Genomic DNA, 19,468 nt, shown 5'->3' on the forward strand with positions numbered 1-19,468 from the left:
GGCACAATTTGAACAATCTTGATAGAGGACCATAAGATGATGTCACATGCCAAATATCAAGGCTCTATGTCTTGCGGTTTTGGACAAGAAGATTTTTAAAGTTTTTCCTTTCGGTTGCCATGGCAACCAGAGTTCTGCATGGAATTAAATTCTTTGAATAATTTTGAAAGTGGACCACCCAAGGATCATTCCTGTGAAGTTTGGTGTAATTCTGCCCAGTGGTTTTCAAGAAGAAGATTTCTTTAGAAAATGTTGACAGACACACGACGGACATCGAGCGGTCACAAAAGCTCACCATGAGCCTTTGGCTCAGGTGAGCTAAAAAGAAAACTAAACACTCTTAAAACATCAAATAATGCACAGTTACAGGTTTCAGAAACAGATCTTTTCATTTACTAGTCTATGGCAACACATACAATGAGCACAACATTCAAAACCCTCAAAATTTAATATTTATATGAAATATGCAATTACATCATAACGATGGACATTATTTACGAATACATGTACAAGTACTAGAAAAGAATATTTTGGAAGGGTAAGGGATACAGGTGTTGTATAGAATGCAGGTACAAGCCATGACGACAACCAGCTGGTACCAAGAAAGAGATTACAAACTTACCAAAACTTTTAGTTCAATGAAGCAAAGTTAGCTAGTATAAAGTAAGTAAGTAATGAGTGACACACGTCAAAACAGATTACCTGCTATGCTTGTTCGTTGATTTATACTTGTTATGGCACCCGCACCAACAGCTGTATATGCCTGGACTCTTATAACATACTCTGTATGTGGTTCCAGGTTAATTATTGTATAGTTTAGATTCTTCTGATTGACTGTGATATTCGAAGGTTCTGTTATGTTGTGATCACATGAATTGTTCTGAAATAATAACAAGGACTTCATTACAGAGTGTGTTATACCCCTAAATATTTTCGTAAGGAGAGCCGTTTGTAAAAATAAATCCTATAATAATCTCCTGGAGATAAATGCATATTGAATTTTCCGTCTCCAGTAAGTTGTGACCTTGACATTTTACCAATTAACCTCAAAGGTTTGTTTGTACATCTGATAACATTTAAGGTTACTTGGTATGCAAATTTCAGTCTTAAACAAGCTGCGGCCTTCACCTATGAGCTTATAACAGAATGGATAATCTTCTAACCACATATCAAGTTAAACTGTTACAGACCTTAGCTTTCTCCAGTTATTGACTGACAACCATTTTCAGTTTCAAGATCATAGCTTTGACAAAATGACACAACAAGAGCTGTCTGTAAAACAGCAAATGCTCAACTATTCAAAATTGTTGTCCCAAAAAGCAGGAATATTACCCTAAATGTTAGAATATCTATAGAGTTTCAATCCAGTATCTGCATTAGTTTTGGAGATAGTAACTTGCATGCAAAACTTTAACCAGAAGTTTTAAGTTCACTGGGGACATAATTTGGCCAAAACGCATGTCAGAGTTACGGGACTTGATCCTATAACCTAGTTTTATAACCCTAAAGACACATGTAAAGTTTAAATTCAATATCGGCACTTGATTTGGAGATAGTAACCTGCATGAAAAAGTTTAACCAGGATTTTCTAAGTCAAAAAGGAGGCATAATTTGCCCAAAATACATGTCAGAGTTATGGGACTTGACCCAGTGAGGTTGGTAATTGACCTAGAAAAGAAAAAATAAGTTACAGAGCTATATGCCTTTAAGTAATAGCTATATGTACATGCATGCAAAACTTTAACCAGGATTTTCTAAGTCCAAAAGGGAGCATATTTGGCCAAAATACATGTCAGAGTTATGGGACTTTACCCAGTGAGGTTGGTAATTGACCTAGAAAAGAAAACAATAAGTTTCAAAGCTATATGCCTTTAAAAAATAGCCATATGTACTATGGCTCTCGATGCTATCACCTAGTTTTATGACCCCAAAGACACATGTGATGTTTCAATTCAATATCTGCATTAGTTTTGGCGATAGTAACTTGCATGTAAAACTTTTACCAGAATTTTCTAATTCCAAAAGGGGGCACAATTTGTCCAAAACACACGTCAGAGTTATGGCTTTTGAAGGTATCACCTAGTTTTATGACCCCAAAGACACATGAAGTTTCAATTAAATATCTGCATTAGTTTTGGAGATAGTAACTTGCAAGTAAAACTTTAACCAGGATTTTCTAAGTCCAGAAGGGGGCATAATTTGGCCAAAATACATGTCAAAGTTATGGGGCTTGACCCAGTGAGGTTGTTAACTGACCTAGAAAAAGAAAAATAAGTTTCAAAGCTATATGCCTTTAAATGATAGCCATATGTACTTGCATGCAAAACTTTAACCAAGGTGTAACGCCGACGCCGACACCAACCACCAGGGTGAGTAGAATATCTAGATTATTCTTCGAATAGTCAAGCTAAAAAATAAGGGGTCATCTACTGACTACAGGCAAACATCCTATGAAGTTTGGTATCAACCAATATTCCAAGGCAATCTCCAGTTATTGATCAGAAACTGTTTCAGTCACAAGATCCTTGATATTTGAGCATCTCTACCCCAAAACAAAAGAAAACAACTTGTTTTCTCATCATATGCAATAACACTATGAAGTCTGACAGCTAAAAATACATGTTTTCTTCAGTTATTCACCATGAACTGTTTCCTTTTTTCAAGACACTGTGACCTTGACCTTCTGAATGAAAAATAACATCAGGTTTTGTCTACTCATCATTCCATTAAATACAACAGTTAGACTCATTGACAAGTATACCAAATTATTGTCAGATCAGAAACTGTTTTCAGTCTTGAGATCATTGTGACCTTGACCTTTGATTCAGACAAGAAATTATCTACCTAAAAACATATAAGAGTAAAATAATGTTTGCGTTCAGGTTTAGTGCCATTTTTAACAATTTTTCAGGTGCTCTACCACTAGACTACTGAGGCTGTCGAGTAAAAAAATATATCACCTCTTCAATAGAATGCATAAAAATCACCGTTTACTTTTATACCCTTATTAAGAATGCCTTGCTGGTTAACAGTCAAAACTACTGCCTGAAATCAGAAGGTTTGTCTACTGACAAGCAAGGCATTCAATAAGTGTTTTATTACATGACATCAGAAAAAGTTTTTTCATATTTCAAGTTTTGACTTAAGCCCAGCAAAATTGAACTAGAAATTACTTTTGTAAAAAAGCACATGTCTCCCCCAATGCAAAGTCCTATAGGCAAGAAGTCAATAGGGGTCAGGATCTACTCTGCATGTTCAATCATCCTATGAAGTTTCAACATTCTGGGTCAAGTGGTTCTCAAGTTATTGATCGGAAATTGTTTTCCATGTTCAGGCTCCTGTGACCTTGACCTTCAACAGAGTGACCCCAAAATCGATAGGGGTCATCTACTCTGCATGTTCAATCATCCTATGAAGTTTCAACATTCTGAATCAAGAGGTTCTGAAGTTATTGATCGGAAATGGATATCAATGTTCAGGCCCCTGTGACCTTGACCTTTAATGGAGTGACCCCAAAAACAATAGGGGTCATTTATTCTGCATGAACAATCATCCTATGAAGTTTCAACATTCTGGGTCGAGTGGTTCTCAAGTTACTGACCGGAAATGGTTTTCAATGTTCAGGCCACTGTGACCTTGACCTTAAACGGAGTGACTCCAAACTCAATAGGGGTCATCTACTTTGCATGTACAATCATCCTATGAAGTTTCAACATTCTGGGTCAAGTGGTTCTAAAGTTATTGATCGGAAATGGTTTTCAATGTTCAGGCCCCTGTGACCTTGACCTTTAACAGAGTGACCCCAAAAACAATAGGGGTCATGTACTCTACATGACCAATCATCCTATGAAGTTTCAACATTCTCGGTCAAGTGGTTCTCTAGTTATTGATCGGAAATGGTTTTCAATGTTCAGGCCCCTGTGACCTTGACCTTTGACGGAGTAACCCAAAAATCATAAGGGGTCATCTACTCTTCATGACCAATCATCAAGTAGTTCTCAAGTTACTGACCAGAAATATTTTTCCATGTTCAGGCCCCTGTGACCTTGACCTTCAACAGAGTGATCCCAAAATCAATAGAGGTCATCTACTCTGCATGAACAATCATCCTATGAAGTTTCAACATTCTGGGTCAAGTGGTTCTCTAGTTATTGATCGGAAATGGTTTTCAATGTTCAGGCCCCTGTGACCTTGACCTTTGACGGAGTGACCCCAAAATCAATAGGGGTCATCTACTCTTCATGATCAATCATCCTATTAAGTTTCAACATTCTGGGTCAAGTGGTTCTCTAGTTATTGATTGGAAATGGTTTTCAATGTTCAGGACCCTGTGACCTTGACCTTTCAAAGAGTGACCCCAAAAAACAATAGGGGTCGTCTACTCCAGCAGCCCTACAACCCTATGAAGTTTGAAGGTTCTAGGTCAAATGGTTCTCCAGTTATTGCTTGGAAATGAAGTGTGACGTACGGACGGACAGACTGGGCAAAAACAATATGTCCCCAGAGGGGGGGAGACATAACTATGGGCCAGTGATTTATGTGAGAGTCACGTAATAAACCCATTATAGCATTAAATAATTTGTCTTGTCTTAATTTGAACATATTGCATTATCAGCTCCTGTGAATATGAATACTCGAATCAACAAGAGCTGTCTGAGGACAGCAACGCTCGACTATTCAACAGCCTTGTCGCTTACGGAAGTCGAAAAAGGGGCATAATTTAGTAAAAAAGTAAAATATGGTTATGGAACCTGAATAGTGCTTATCAGCTCATGACAGTGTATGAAGTTTCAATCCATTCCCATTAGTGGGTACTGAGATACCAGCTTACATATAAGAATTTAACCCAAAAATCCTAAGTTGAAAAAGGGGCATAATTTTGTAAAATGCGAAGTTGAGTTATTGACCCTTTGCACTGCATGTCATATCATGACAGTGAACTAGTGTGTGAAGTTTCAATCCTTTCCCATTAGTGGATACTGAGATACCAGCTTACATACAAAAACTTAACCAAAAATTTCTATGTTGAAAAAGGGGCATAACTTTGTAAAAAAGCAAAATAAAGTTATGGGACCTGCTTTGTGCATGTCAGATCATGACTGTGAACAAGTAAGTGAAGTTTCAATCCATTCCCATTAGTGAGTACTGAGATACCAGCTTACATACAAAACCTTAACCAAAAAATTGTAAGTCGAAAAAGGGGCATAATTTTGTAAAAAAGCAAAACAGAGTTATGGAACTTGTGCAATGTAAATCAGTTTATCACAGTAAATAAGTGTGTGAAGTTTCAATCCATTCCCACAAGTGGTTGCTGAGATACCAGCTTACATACAAAAACTTAACCAAATCGGGACGCGGACGCCGACGCATGGGAGAGTCCAATAGCTCTACTATTCTATGAATAGTCGAGCTAAAAAAGTAGAGTTAACTGTAAATATTATGCTTATATGTCAAGTATTTTACCATTTCACTGCTTTTAGGACTTGTCAAGTACACAGTACAATTTCCCTGGCCTGCTATATCCATCCAATAAACTCTGTATGTTGTGATGTTACCATTGGGTTGTGACGGTCTGTTCCAGGTAACCATTACTGATGAATCATAACTTTTGGCATCCAAGTCACTAACCTTTGCAGGAACTTAAAAAATACATAATTAATGTAGAAATAAAATTTTGTTATTCAAAAATTGAAATCAAGCTAATACATTTGTTGTAGTAATATGAACAACGTAAACTGAGCTTAACAAACACCAACATCCGTTATCTTATACAAAAGGTCTAAGATTTTAATGATATTTCAACAGGTTAAATACTCATTCTTTGTTCCATTAAATTATGATAGAACCTAAATTGTCAATATTTTTTTCCATACTGACAAGCATATTTCATATCAGGAGTGTTATGTTGTTTGTGGTATTATTCAAGCATGTGCTGTTATGTCATAGAGTTCATTACAGATGAAAATTTTCAAATTTACTCAGCCTGGAAAAGAAATCTGCATAATTCAAAACTGTGAATCTGTATGCAATAAAAAAAGAGTATAAGCTTTGCATTAAGAAATACACATGTTTTTTTTCATGAAGTAACAAATCCAATAACTACACACAAATCCAATAACCTACTATAAGCTTACCCAATTGATAGAAACTAGCATTGCCGTTTCAGGACAGACCCATCATTTATACTCCTTTCTCATGGTACCGGGTTTTCCATGATACCAGTGTAAACAGTTTTCTCACGAGACTTTTATGTTAGCCCTGCCTACCGGATGTTGACATAATTAGTAAACTGGAAGCCGCTCTTCCGTATCGCACAATTTTTTGCGAAAATGTCAGGATTATTGGTGATTTATTTACCTTTTTATACAAAACCATTTAAAACATGATTTTCTACCTTTCGTTCCCACTCTATGTGTCAAAAAACCCTATATATTTCCTGCAAACAGTGTTTATCATCTGGAAGTTTTAGTGAAAATATCGTCTGACAGATTGCTGATGACATCACCAAACCGGAAGCCATGTTATTTCTATATTTAGGACTTTTCTTAGAAATGGAAGTATGGCAAGCCGTTAAGGCAAAATTAATGGAATACAGCAATATGCAAAATATAATGATACCTAATTAAGCTCTAGTACAACCTGTGCATTTGATATTTGGGTCTGTCATTTAAAAAAGATTTTAATGTATATTCTCACAAGATAAATTTGCTATTCTTTAATATGGTAGCTGGTGAAATTATTGCCAAAATTTTAGACCTAGATAGATCTAGGTCTTAAAGAATAGATCTAGATATCACTTGTAAAAAGTATATCTTTGGTAATATGCAGTTTAAATATAAGATTGTTCAGTGTTCTTTTTGTGTTGAAAAAAAAAAGTTTGAAATTTGTCTGAAATCATAGACTGTTAACTTACCTGAAATATTGGGAAATATTAATATAATTGTGTATCAGGCTTTCCATAGTTGACACTCCTTTTATGATTACACCGGTATCATGGGAAACAACTTTGATTTGTTAGATTTCAACATGGAATCATACTCAGCCGGAATTAATAAACAACAAGTGAATGAAGTATTGTCATGCAATACAAAGTCCCTTACTGGAAGGCACCTAATTTTCTCTACTGCAGTATAACATAATGAACTGATATCTGTCAATGATGTATAAACAATATTGTACTATATATACAATATGATATAACAACACATTTGGATTAAAATGTGCATATATGAAAACCCAGTTGTTTTCATACTGAATTGTTTTGGCTGATTATAAAAATGTTATCAAATAAGTTATTTATAGTAACAACAAAGGGAAATTAATCTTAAAAAAAAAAAAAAAAAAAAAAAAAAAAAAAAAATGTATATAATATAAGTCCATAAGAAACTCTTTACCAGGTAGAGATAGATCAAAATACACCTAAAAATTTGATGTAACATGCATGTTGTACCACAGAAAAGTGGTCTCGATTTTTCTCTACTGCCAGTAATAACAAGAGCTGTCACAGGAGACAGCGTGCTCGACTATTTCGATGCTGGATAGTGAAACTGGGCACATCTGAGGAAACTCATATAGTGTGGGTGATGATGTTGAACAACTATTTTAAGTTTGAATCAAATCCATTCAGTAATAACAGAGACAGAGTGAAAGTGCATCAAAACTTTAACCTAAAATTCTAAGTAAAAAGGGGGAATAATTAATGAAAAATTGGTGCCAGAGTTAGGCACCTTGTGTCATATGGTGCGGGTGATGATGTTGAACAACTATTTTAAGTCTGAATCAAATCCATTCAGTAATAACAGAGATAGAGTGAAAGTGCATCAAAACTTTAACCTAAAATTCTAAGTAAAAAGTGGAAATAATTCATGAAAAATTGGTCCTAGAGTTATGCACCATGTGTCATATGATAAGGGTAATGATGTTGAACAATTGTTTAAGTTTGAATCAGATCCATTCAGTAATAACAGAGATAGTGTGAAAGTGCATAAAACTTTAACCTGAAATTCTAAGTAAAAAGGGGAATAATTCATGAAAAATTGTGCCAGAGTTATGCATCTTGTGTCATATGATGTGGGTGAAGATGTTGAACAACTGTTTTAAGTTTGAATCAAATCCATTCAGTAATAACAGAGGTAGAGTGAAAGTGCACCAAAACTTTAACCTGAAATTCTAAGAAAAAAGGGGGAATAATTCATGAAAAAATGGTGCCAGAGTTATGCACCTTGTGTCATATGATGTGGGTGATGATGTTGAACAACTATTTTAAGTTTGAATCAAATCCATTCAGTAATAACAGAGATAGAGTGAAAGTGCATCAAAACTTTAACCTGAAAATCTAAGTGAAAAGGGGGGATAATTCATGAAATACTGGTCCCAGAGTTATGGCCCTTATGTCAGATGATGTGGATGATGATAAGGAATAAGTATTTCAAGTTTGAATCAAATCCATCAAGTAATTACAGAGATAAGTTGAACAAGAGCGCCGCCAAGCGGGGCAATATACGCTCGAAGGCTTACATCATAGGATGGGAGCAAAATTTTAAGAACTTGACTGTTGTAGTCCCAAAGGACTGGAACAACAAAAGGAAAACTTCAAAAAACAAATCTAAGTCCACAAAAAAAATATTCAAAGTCTACAAAAAAATCCTTATCAGGTACAGGTACAAATGTATGTAAAAATACACCTAAAAAATGGAGGTACCATCCATGTTGTACCCCAGAAAGTGGTCTCGGTTTTTTCCCTACGGCCAATAATAAAAAAGTTTCAAAAAAAGCTATTTATAGTAATATAAAAGGGAAGTAATTCAAAAAAAATTTTTTTGTAAGTACAAAAAAAAGAGATCTGCCAAATAAAAACAAGGGCACTGCAATGCAGAGCAATATACACAAAGCAAAGTCATATATGACCTTTGATCCTTAAGTGTGACCTTGACCTTGAAACGAGTCATACGGAACATGCTCTCTGCACATCGTTACAATGTGGTGAACATTTCTGCCAAGTTTCTTTGAAATCCTTCTAGCAGTTCAAGAGTTACATCGCCTCGGTGTGGTGAACATTTGTGTAAAGTTTCCTTGAAATCCTTCAAGGGGTTCAAGAGTTACAGAGCGGACACGAAATTGCTAATGGACAGACGGACAGACACCAGCGTCATAACATAATACGTCCCTTCGGGTGTATAAAAAAGAGAAAGTGCACCAAAACTTTAACCAAGGTGGGGACGCGGAAAGACGCCGACGCCGGGGCGAGTAGGATAGCTCTCCTTATACTTCGTATAGTCGAGCTAAAAAGGTTACAATAAAATCTATTTATAGTAAAACAAAGGGACGTAACTCTAAAATCAAGGGTGCCTCATGGTGGTGAACATTTGGTCCAAGTTACATCAAAATCCCTCCATGCATGAAGAAGAAATGCTCTGTACAAAGTCATTCTTGAATTTGACCTCTAAATATGACCTTGACCTTAGACCTAGGGACCTGCTTCTTGCGCATCACAATCTGTCTTATATTGGTGAACATTTGTGCCAAGTTACATCACAATCCCTCCATGCATGAAGAAGAAATGCTCCAAACAGTCACTCTTGTGTCTGACCTTTGGTCTCTAGGTGTGACCTTGACATTAGAGTTTTGCGCATGACACATTGTCTCATCAAGGGGAATATTTGTGCCAACTGATATCTAAATCCTGTTTTGCATGACAAAGTTATAGACCAGACAGGAAAAAAATCCTCTTGACCTTTGATCTCAAAGTGTGACCTTGACCTTTAAGCTATGGTACTGCGTGTTGCGCATGACACGTCGTCTCATCATAGGGAACATTTATGCCAGGTAATATTGTAATCCCTTGATGGATGACAGAGTTCTGGATCGGACAAGAAAAAAACTTTATTGACCTTTGACCTGCAATTGTGACCTTGACCTTTGAGCTAAGGGTCTGGGCTTTGCGCATGACATGTTGTCTCATCATGGGGAACATTTGTGCCAAGTAATATTAAAATCCCTTCAAGGATGGCAGAGTTATGGACGGGACAGGAAAAAAACTCTGTTGACCTTTGACCCCAAATTGTGACCTTGACCTTTGAGCAAGGGGTCCGGGATTTGTGCATGACACGTTGTCTCATCATGGGGAACATTTGTGCCAAGTGATATTAAATCCCTTAATGAATGTCAGAGTTATGAACCGGACACGAAACAGACCCTGTTCATGCTATGTTAACATTTGACTGCTAAGTGTGACCTTGACCTTTGAGCTAGGGATCTGAAAGTTGTGCATGACACATCGTCTTATTATGAGGTACATTTGTGCCAAGTAATATTAAAATCCCTTCATGGATGGAAGAGTTATTGCCCGGACAGGAAAAAAGCCTTGTTGACCTTTGACCTCCAATTGTGACCTTGACCTTTAAGCTAGGGGTCCAGGTTTTGCGCATGACATGTCGTCTCATCATGGGGAACATTTTTGCCAAGTAATATTTAAATCCCTTCATGGATGGGAGCGTTATGGACCGGACAGGAAAAAAGCCCAGTTGACCTTTGACCTCCAACTGTGACCTTGACCTTTGAGCTAGGGGTCCGGGATTTGCGCTTGACAAGTCATCTTATCATGGGGAACATTTGTGCCAAGTAATACTAAAATCCCTTCAAGGATGGGAGAGTTATGGACCGGACAAGAAAAAAGCCCTGTTGACATTTGACCTCCAATTGTGACCTTGACCTTTGAGCTAGGGGTCCGAGTTTTGCGCAAGACATGTTGTCTCATCATGGGGAACATTTGTACCAAGTAATATTAAAATCCCTTCATGGATGACAGAGTAATGGACCGGACACTAAATTGCGGACGGACGAATGTCCGGACAGATGGACGGAATGACGGTGCGCATTCCTATAGTTCCCGAAGTAGGGGACTAATAACCAGATAATTAAAGTTTTCAATTCATTATAATAATGAGGATGTATAGGAAGCAGCAAAGAAATAAAAAATTGAGGTGAAGTCTGCTGACAGTCACTAACATTGCCCCTGAATGATGCATCATTTAATTGTTACTTAACTGATTCATTAGTTCATTCCTACTGACAGACATATCATTTACTGTGTATCTTACCTGATTCATTGGATAGTCAAATCTTTTATTGTGTATCTTACCTGATTCATTGGATAATCAAATCTTTTATTGTGTATTTTACCTGATTCGTTGGTTTGCTGATTTATAGAAACTAGCATTGCTGCTGACAGACACTTCATTTGTTGTGCATCCTACCTGATTCATCCGTTTGTTGATAGACACTTGCATTGCTGCTGACAGACACTTCATTTGTTGTGTATCCTACCTGATTCATCCATCTGTTGATAGACACTTGCATTGCTGCTGACAGACACTTCATTTGTTGTGTATCCTACCTGATTCATCCGTTTGTTGATAGACACTTGCATTGCTGCTGACAGACACTTCATTTGTTGTGTATCCTACCTGATTCATCCATTTGTTGATAGACACTTGCATTGCTGCTGACAGAAACTTCATTTGTTGTGTATCCTACCTGATTCATCCGTTTGTTGATAGACACTTGCATTGCTGCTGACAGACACTTCATTTGTTGTGTATCCTACCTGATTCATCCGTTTGTTGATAGACACTTGCATTGCTGCTGACAGAAACTTCATTTGTTGTGTATCCTACCTGATTCATCCGTTTGTTGATAGACACTTGCATTGCTGCTGACAGAAACTTCATTTGTTGTGTATCCTACCTGATTCATCCGTTTGTTGTTAGACACCTGCATTGCTGCTGACAGAAACTTCATTTGTTGTGTATCCTACCTGATTCATCAGTTTGTTGATAGACACTTGCATTGCTGCTGACAGAAACTTCATTTGTTGTGTATCCTACCTGATTCATCCGTTTGTTGTTAGAAACTTGCACTGCTGCTGACAGAAACTTCATTTAATATGTACCTTACTAACGCATCATTTGCTTTACTACGTGTCTTACCTGATTCATTTGTTCGTTGATTGACACTAGCATTGCTGCTGATAGACACATCATTTACCGTGGACACGTCAAACCAGTAAAATGTTCCTATAAAATCAGAAAAAATCCTCATATTATTAAGGGTGATTCCTTTTCTTTCTAAAAGAACACATTAACTGAATTTTAATCAAAACAATCAATTTTCTATAATCACTTTTATTATCATCCAGTTATAATCTTATGTTTTTATGTTGTTTCTGTTTTGTTTTTTTTATTTGGAGTTATCACACTGACAAGATTAAAGGTCACAACTTTCCAGTTTTTGATGGTGGAGGATGACACCAGGTGGACCTTAGAATTGGCATGCTCGCATGCCAGAGGTTTACCATGGTGGTTCCCTAGATGAACCTTTGGCATATTTTGCCAATATTTTTAGTTTGGTAGCATTACAGGTAAAACGATTCAACCAATCAGAAGCGTTTCGCAACAAATTGTTGCAAACCAATCAAAATCAGCCATGAAAAGCATGACCATGTCCTATTCAATATGGACATCAAATTAAGATGAATACCCTTATTTCTTGAGATACATTTTTTTTTCAGGATACTGTGAAATCATTTAAATTCGCTGGCATAAAATTTCACGCTAACATGAAAAAGGGCTGTTTCGCGCGGGCTTTAATTCGCGCATTTTCAATTTATAAATGAAAAAATAGAATTAAAAAATAATAATAGCGCGGTCTTAAATTCGCGCATCGGTCCTAGCGCGAAATACGCGAAAATTCGTCCTACGCAAATAAAAATGATTTCACAGTATTGTTTAAATTTTCAAATTGGCCTGCCAAATAATGGTGGACATTAATTGGCTGAATCCTTTTTCAGTAGTAATCACGAATGCACATGCTCACCAGATTAATGGAAGAAATAAATCAGAGGTTCGTCTCGAGATTTTGACGAACCTCTGGTGGATGAGAATGAGAATAAGCAGTCACAGCCAGCTGGATGGCTTCCTAACATGACAGAATTCTACACCCAAAGTGAAGCTTTGAACCCACAGCAGTGAAGACCAACTGAATCGGAGTCAGTAACCTTAACTACTCCATCTAGGACTGAACTTAATGAGCTAGCTGGGCAGCCACTAATATCCTTTTGTAATAAACAAAGAGGTCTGAAAAGTGTGACATTATCCTGTAATAAAACCATTGTTTGCAAGTGAAAGCAAATTTGGCTCTTCATGACCCTATATTGTTTTAGCAACTGAATATCAGAATGATGCAAAAAGGCAAGATTTTTGGTGGATGTCATGTAAGAACAAATAACAATGTATCCCAATCATTTTTTTCTTTTCACATCATTTTCAATCTAAGGCATATAAACAAACCACTCAGGCTACACTCTCATCATAGAACTTAAATGCATCCGAATGCCAACAATGACTTTATTCAACTAACAAAATCATTATTTAGAATTTATTACATTTACAATGTAGATTTTCACTTTTACAACTTGGACAACTTTCAGATGCTGAGTTTGAAAATTGCTATACAGTAATGCCAGTAGATCTTTTTCATTCTATTACTTCTACTTTAGCTGCAATACAAGCAGTCTTCTGGAGGAGACGCCAAAATGGGTTACTTGTGGCAACTATAAACAAAACTTACAAATAAACATTACGTTTTAAGTCCGTAGAGATTTAACCTACCTGCCGTTAGAGAGCTAATCTTGTATTCTGAAGCATTGGCACTGGTATCTTCACAAGTATAATTATTATATGAATCATCAATGTAAAATCTGTATTTTACACAAACTCGATGTGCCCGTATAACCCCGTTAGGTTTGTCTGTTTCTCTCCAGGAAATTTTGATGGAATTATTAGTAACTTCTTCCACAGTCACATTTGTAGGCGGACCTGGTACTGAAATCAATAAATGCCGACACACTGGTTATCTTTAAAGTACAGAGGAGTATGATACTTATGCATATAAGTGTATTAATTTTGTAAGTTCAGTAAGGGTCCAAGGAGAAAGAAATTCAGAACCTTAAAATTTCCAATAAATTCATCCGTATGTATTAAATATGTTCAGCAGTTTTAAAATGTAGATATACAAATAGTGAACAATTCAATTACATTTTGCAGACAATTTTAGCCGAATCTAAACCCATATTATGCTGGACACGACTGATTCTGCCTTTGCGACCAGTGCAGATCGTGATCAGCCTTCACATTTGTGCAGTCTGATCAAGATCTGCACTGTTCGCCATTCAGTCAGTACATTTTTGGTAAGCACCCCTTCTAACAGTTAATGGTACTGTCCAAATTGAAAGACAGACAAGTTCATTATATAAATTTAGCATGGTAAGGGTTAATATGAGTTTACTGCAAGTGTGGGGATACTACTTTTATTATTATACCATATTTATATAGTACTCCTTTGTGCACATACTAGTTCAAAGTGATACAACTTTTGTTCAATACATACCATCAGAGACAGTTGTAAATGTAGCTATTCTTTCTAGACTTGCTTTGCTGTGACTGGAAGCTATGATAGTGACATCATATACTTTCCCAGCCTCCAATGACCTTATAACAATCATTGTTCTGTTATCTGGTGTGTTTTCATTCTGCACTGAGCCATCTGACTGTGTCACCTTCACCAAGTAATTGTCTACCTTTCCTGATGAACCAGTCCATACCAAAGTGACATCAGGGGCAGTGAAATTTGACAAAGTGTCATTTAATGCTCCTGGCATATCAGGATCTGTAATGATGATATTGATTTAAAAGAAGTTCCTTTCTGTGGTAAAAGGCAATTCCAAATCATGTCTCAAAATCAACTTGAAATATGCAAATCCCTTTTATCATGGTCAAATATCTTAAAGTACAAACACTTGGACCTATAAATTTTATTTAACCACTGCGATTATAGCCCGTATGTTTAAGAAATAATATATCTCATCCAGTGATTTGTCGCTGAATAAATCAATGTTTGGAGTTCAGATGCGAAGGAATTATATCACGAGGGCGCAGCCCGAGTGATATAATAATATGCATCTGAACGACAAACAATGATTTATTCAAGAGCAAATCACTAAATGAGATATATTATTTTGAATCTAACACGTTACCAAGGATTTTTAAGTACATCCTTGACGGCACTCACTAAAAATTTGCCAGTTTTCAATCGGTTTCTTTTCCAGCGCGCCGCTATGCCGTTTGACGCCATGACGTAATAATTGTGACGTCAGAATGGATTTGTTGTATAATAATTCACTGTTTTCTGCCTTCTTTGTTTAATAGGAAAATGAATCGGATCCTGTTAGAATATATGTTTATTCACACAAAATGTCATCAAAATTGTGAATTTCCCATAAACTCCCCATTATGAAAACCTGTGTAGAATCCAATTTTTTCAAATCAACCTAGCAAAAAATCAAGCCTGCAACCCTATCTATTTTATTTGCCTACTATTTTCACAGTGTATAGACTCTCTGTACACCCAAATGGAAGTCGCCAATAACTAGGTGTTCATTTTTTGGAAGCTGTAGGTAGTAAGTATTTTTATGTTTCTTTGTGGCTATTTGAAATAAATATTCTTGTTGTATATATTTTTCAATGTATGATAAATGTCTTTGCAACACACTGTCATTAAATAGACATTAACACATGAGATTAAAACATATTTTCACCAAAAACACAGCTGGTCAAAGCAAGGGACGATGCATTCAGGCTAAAAATGCCCATTATTTATGAACTGCGAAGGAAATACATGTCAGAACCGTTTCTGAATGTTACATTATCAATCCATGCACAGTTTATACCTACAAATATGAATTTACAATCCTGGCAAGTTGAAATAATGTTTAATTCAACATGTATCTGAATTACACACTGGCCGCCTAGTCGCAAAACTTTATATAAAACTGTTCCACTATTCGCCAATACACTATATGCCTATTCAATAAAGAAATGACGATGTGTTTGGGCTTGTAGGGTCCATACACTGTACTCACTGAATTCATAAATATAAGTTTTGTATTGTATTTTACTTGCAACAGTGAAACAGTATTTATTGTCTTTGACAAGAAACATATATGCTAACATACCAGAAAAATATATATTCATTCCGCTCAGTTTGACAGGACACTTTGTTTTTTTTCTTTGTATTTTTAGCTTGACTATTTGGGGAATAGGGGTGCTATTCTACTCGCCCCGGCTTTGGCGCTGGCTTTCTTGGTTAAAGTCTTTTGGCAATTTTATTTTCTGTCACCTCTTTTTTACTTTTGCTTATACCTTACTGTAACTTCACATAAACATTGTGCAGCATACAAACAAAGCCTTTTTATGCAGGGACTGTGTCCATTATACCCAATGCAAGGTCACTCAAGGTGTTGTACTTAGTGTTTGAAATTATTTTTTTAACTTAAGCTCAGCCTACAGACACACACGCTGTCTACCTGATTACTCTGTACAGTCGAAGTGTCAAATTCAAACAAATCCCGCTCATCTATCTCCCACCGTGGTAGCTTTATTAAAATTAGTTTTACATCTAGATCAACTGATGTAATCACTAGGAGCCCAGTCATTTTTCAGTTTGTACTATAGCGAGTACTGCGATAATTATAATTGAACAAGAGCTCGTCGAACATGAAATGCCCCCCTTGATGCATTCAGTAATTGCACAAGGAACAGAAATTATATGCCCACTGTAAACAAAAGTTCTACCATTCTGGTTTAATCTGACCTTGACCTTTAACCTATCAACCTAACAAGAGATTACAGAGTAATCTTGGCGACATCCACTGAGCCATTTTTGAATGTTCCAAATTTCAAGACAAGCTCAAGGTCAAAATCAAGGTCAAATTTCATTTCGGTACAAAACAATGTGTATGTGGTCCAAATTTGAAAACTGTGGCTTGAGAAATGTGAAAGCAGGTCACTAGATCAATTTCAAGGTCAAAGTTCATTTCGGAAGACAGAACTATGCATGTGCTTTAAATTTAGAGGCTGTAGCTTGAGAAATGTGAAAGTAGGTAATAGGTAAAAATCAATGTCAAATTTCAACTCAGAACACAAAAATATGCATGCAGTCCAAATTTGAAGCCTGTAGCTTCAGAAATGTGAAAGAAGGTCACTAGGTCAACTGCAAGATCAAAGTTCATTTCGGTACACAAAACTATGCATGTGGTTCAAATTTGAAGGCTGTAGCTTGAGAAATGTGAAAGTAGGTCACTAGGTCAAAATCAAGGTCAAATTTTATTTTGGAACACAAAACTATACAAGTGGTCCAAATTTGAAGCCTGTACCTTCAGAAATGTGAAAGTAGGTCAATAGGTCAATCTCAAGATCAAAGTTCATTTCAGTACACAAAACTATGCTTGCGGATCAAAATTTGTAGGCTGTAGCTTGAGAAATGTGAAAGTAGGTCACTAGGTCAAAATCAAGGTCAAATTTTATTTTGGAACAATAAATTATGCATGTGGTCCAAATTTGAAGCCTGTAGCTACAGAAATGTGAAAGTAGGTCACTAGGTCAAGATCAAGGTCAACTCATGTCAAGCTTCATTTTGCCACTCAAAACTATACATGTGGTCCAAATTTGAATGATGTAAGTTATGGACATGAAGATTCTAAGTTTTTCCCTATATAAGTCTATATGAACCATATGACCCCTGGGGCGGGGCCACATTTGACCCTAGAGGGATAATTTGAACAAACTTGGTAGAGAACCACTAAATGATGCTACATTACAAAATATCAAAGCCATAGTCTTTGTGGTTTGGACAAGAATATTTTCCCTATATAAGTCTATGTAAACTATGTGACCCCCAGGGCGGAGCCATATTTGACCCTATGGGAATAATCTGAACAATCTTAGTAGAGGACCACTAGATGATGTCATATACAAAATATCAAAGCCCTAGGCCCTGTGGTTTTGGACAAGAGGTTTTTCAAAGTTTTTTCCTATGTAAGCCTATATAAACCATGTGACCCCGGGGATGGGGCCATATTTGACCCCAGGAAAATAATCTGAACAATCTTGGTAGAGGACCACTAGATTTTGCTACATACCAAATATCAAAGCCCTAGGCCCTATGGTTTTGGACAAGAAGATCAGAAACCGTTTAACTGTTCCTGACCAATGTGACCTTGACCTTTGACCTAATGACCTCAAAATCAATAGGGTTCATCTGCTGGTCATTGCCAACCTAGCTTTCAATTTTCCTGACACTAGGCCCAAGCGTTCATGAGTTATTGCCTGGAAACCGTTTTACTGTTCCTGGTCACTGTGACCTTGACCTTTGACATACTGACCTCAAAATCAATAGGGGTCATCTGCTGGTCATGACCAAGCTCCCTATCAACTTTCGTGACCATAGACCTAAGCATTCTTGAATTATCATCCGGAAACCGCTTTACTGTTCAGGGTCACTGTGACCTTGATCTTTATTTAATATACTGACCTCAAAATCAATAGGGGTCATCTGCTGGTCATTATCGACCTCCCTTCCAACTTTCATGATCCTAGGCCCAAGTGTTCTCGAGTTATCATCTGGAAACCGTTTTACTATTCAGGGTGATTCACTGTGACCTTGACCTTTGACATAAAGACCTCAAAATCAAAAGGGGTCATCTGCTGGTGATGACCATCTTCCCTATCAACATTCATGATCCTAGGCCCAAGCGTTCTTGAATTATCATCCGGAAACGGATTGGTCTACACTGCGTCCGACCGACAGACCGACCTACCGACCGACATCTGCAAAACAATATACCCCTCCTTCTTCGAAGGGGGGCATAATAAAAAGAAAAGGAAGTGGATGTTAACTTCGATCTGCTTGATTTTGAATGACATCCGCGGTGCTTTGGAGCCGATTATTAAAATAAACAGAAATTATCAGTTACCGCGCCAACGGCAACTGTTTCTTCTGTGAATGATGATAAAGTTCCAGTCATAAAATCCGAACAAGTCTTTGAGATGCAGGAAATGGATCAAACACTGAGTTGTGCCACGTAACAATTACATGAATGATGTGTTAGTGATTTATGTGTAAGAATCTAGTCATTATTACAAACTAGAAATGTGTCCATGGGACACAGATGCCCCCACTACATGACATTAGTCAGGGGCCAGAACTCCTACAATACTGAATGAATCCGGATGCGAAACCCCAGGTGCACAACTACACATGCTGACCAACATTCCTGTAAACTTTGGTGATTCTAGGTCAAATACTTTTGGGGCTATGTGCGACACAACATTAAAATAACCAATTTTTTACTAAGTCAGGGGTCATAACTCCTACATGTCTGGATGAATCCGGACGCGAAACCCCAGGTGCACAACTACACATGCTGACCAACATGCCTGTAAAGTTTTGTGACTCTAGGTCATATACTTTTGGAGCAAGGCACGACACAACATTAAAATGACCAATTTTTACAAAGTCAGGGGCCATAACTTCTACATGACTGCATAAATCCGGATGTGAAACCCCAGGTGCA

General features: G+C 36.9%; 1 protein-coding gene across 1 annotated transcript in view; it reads right to left on the reverse strand.

Annotated features, from left to right (window-relative positions):
- Positions 1-19,468, reverse strand: part of LOC123551314 (phosphatidylinositol phosphatase PTPRQ-like) — an 89,659-nt gene that overhangs the window by 46,316 nt on the left and 23,875 nt on the right. Inside the window, exons 5-9 of the mRNA XM_053542103.1 lie at positions 14,446-14,724; positions 13,668-13,880; positions 11,988-12,125; positions 5,464-5,639; positions 703-880 (exon numbers count right to left, since the gene is read on the reverse strand). Of these exons, the coding sequence (XP_053398078.1) occupies positions 703-880; positions 5,464-5,639; positions 11,988-12,125; positions 13,668-13,880; positions 14,446-14,724 (984 nt within the window). The remainder of the gene's footprint in view (positions 1-702; positions 881-5,463; positions 5,640-11,987; positions 12,126-13,667; positions 13,881-14,445; positions 14,725-19,468) is intronic.

This window comes from Mercenaria mercenaria, chromosome 4, assembly GCF_021730395.1.
Source record: "Mercenaria mercenaria strain notata chromosome 4, MADL_Memer_1, whole genome shotgun sequence".
In the NCBI taxonomy this organism is placed as follows: domain Eukaryota; kingdom Metazoa; phylum Mollusca; class Bivalvia; order Venerida; family Veneridae; genus Mercenaria; species Mercenaria mercenaria.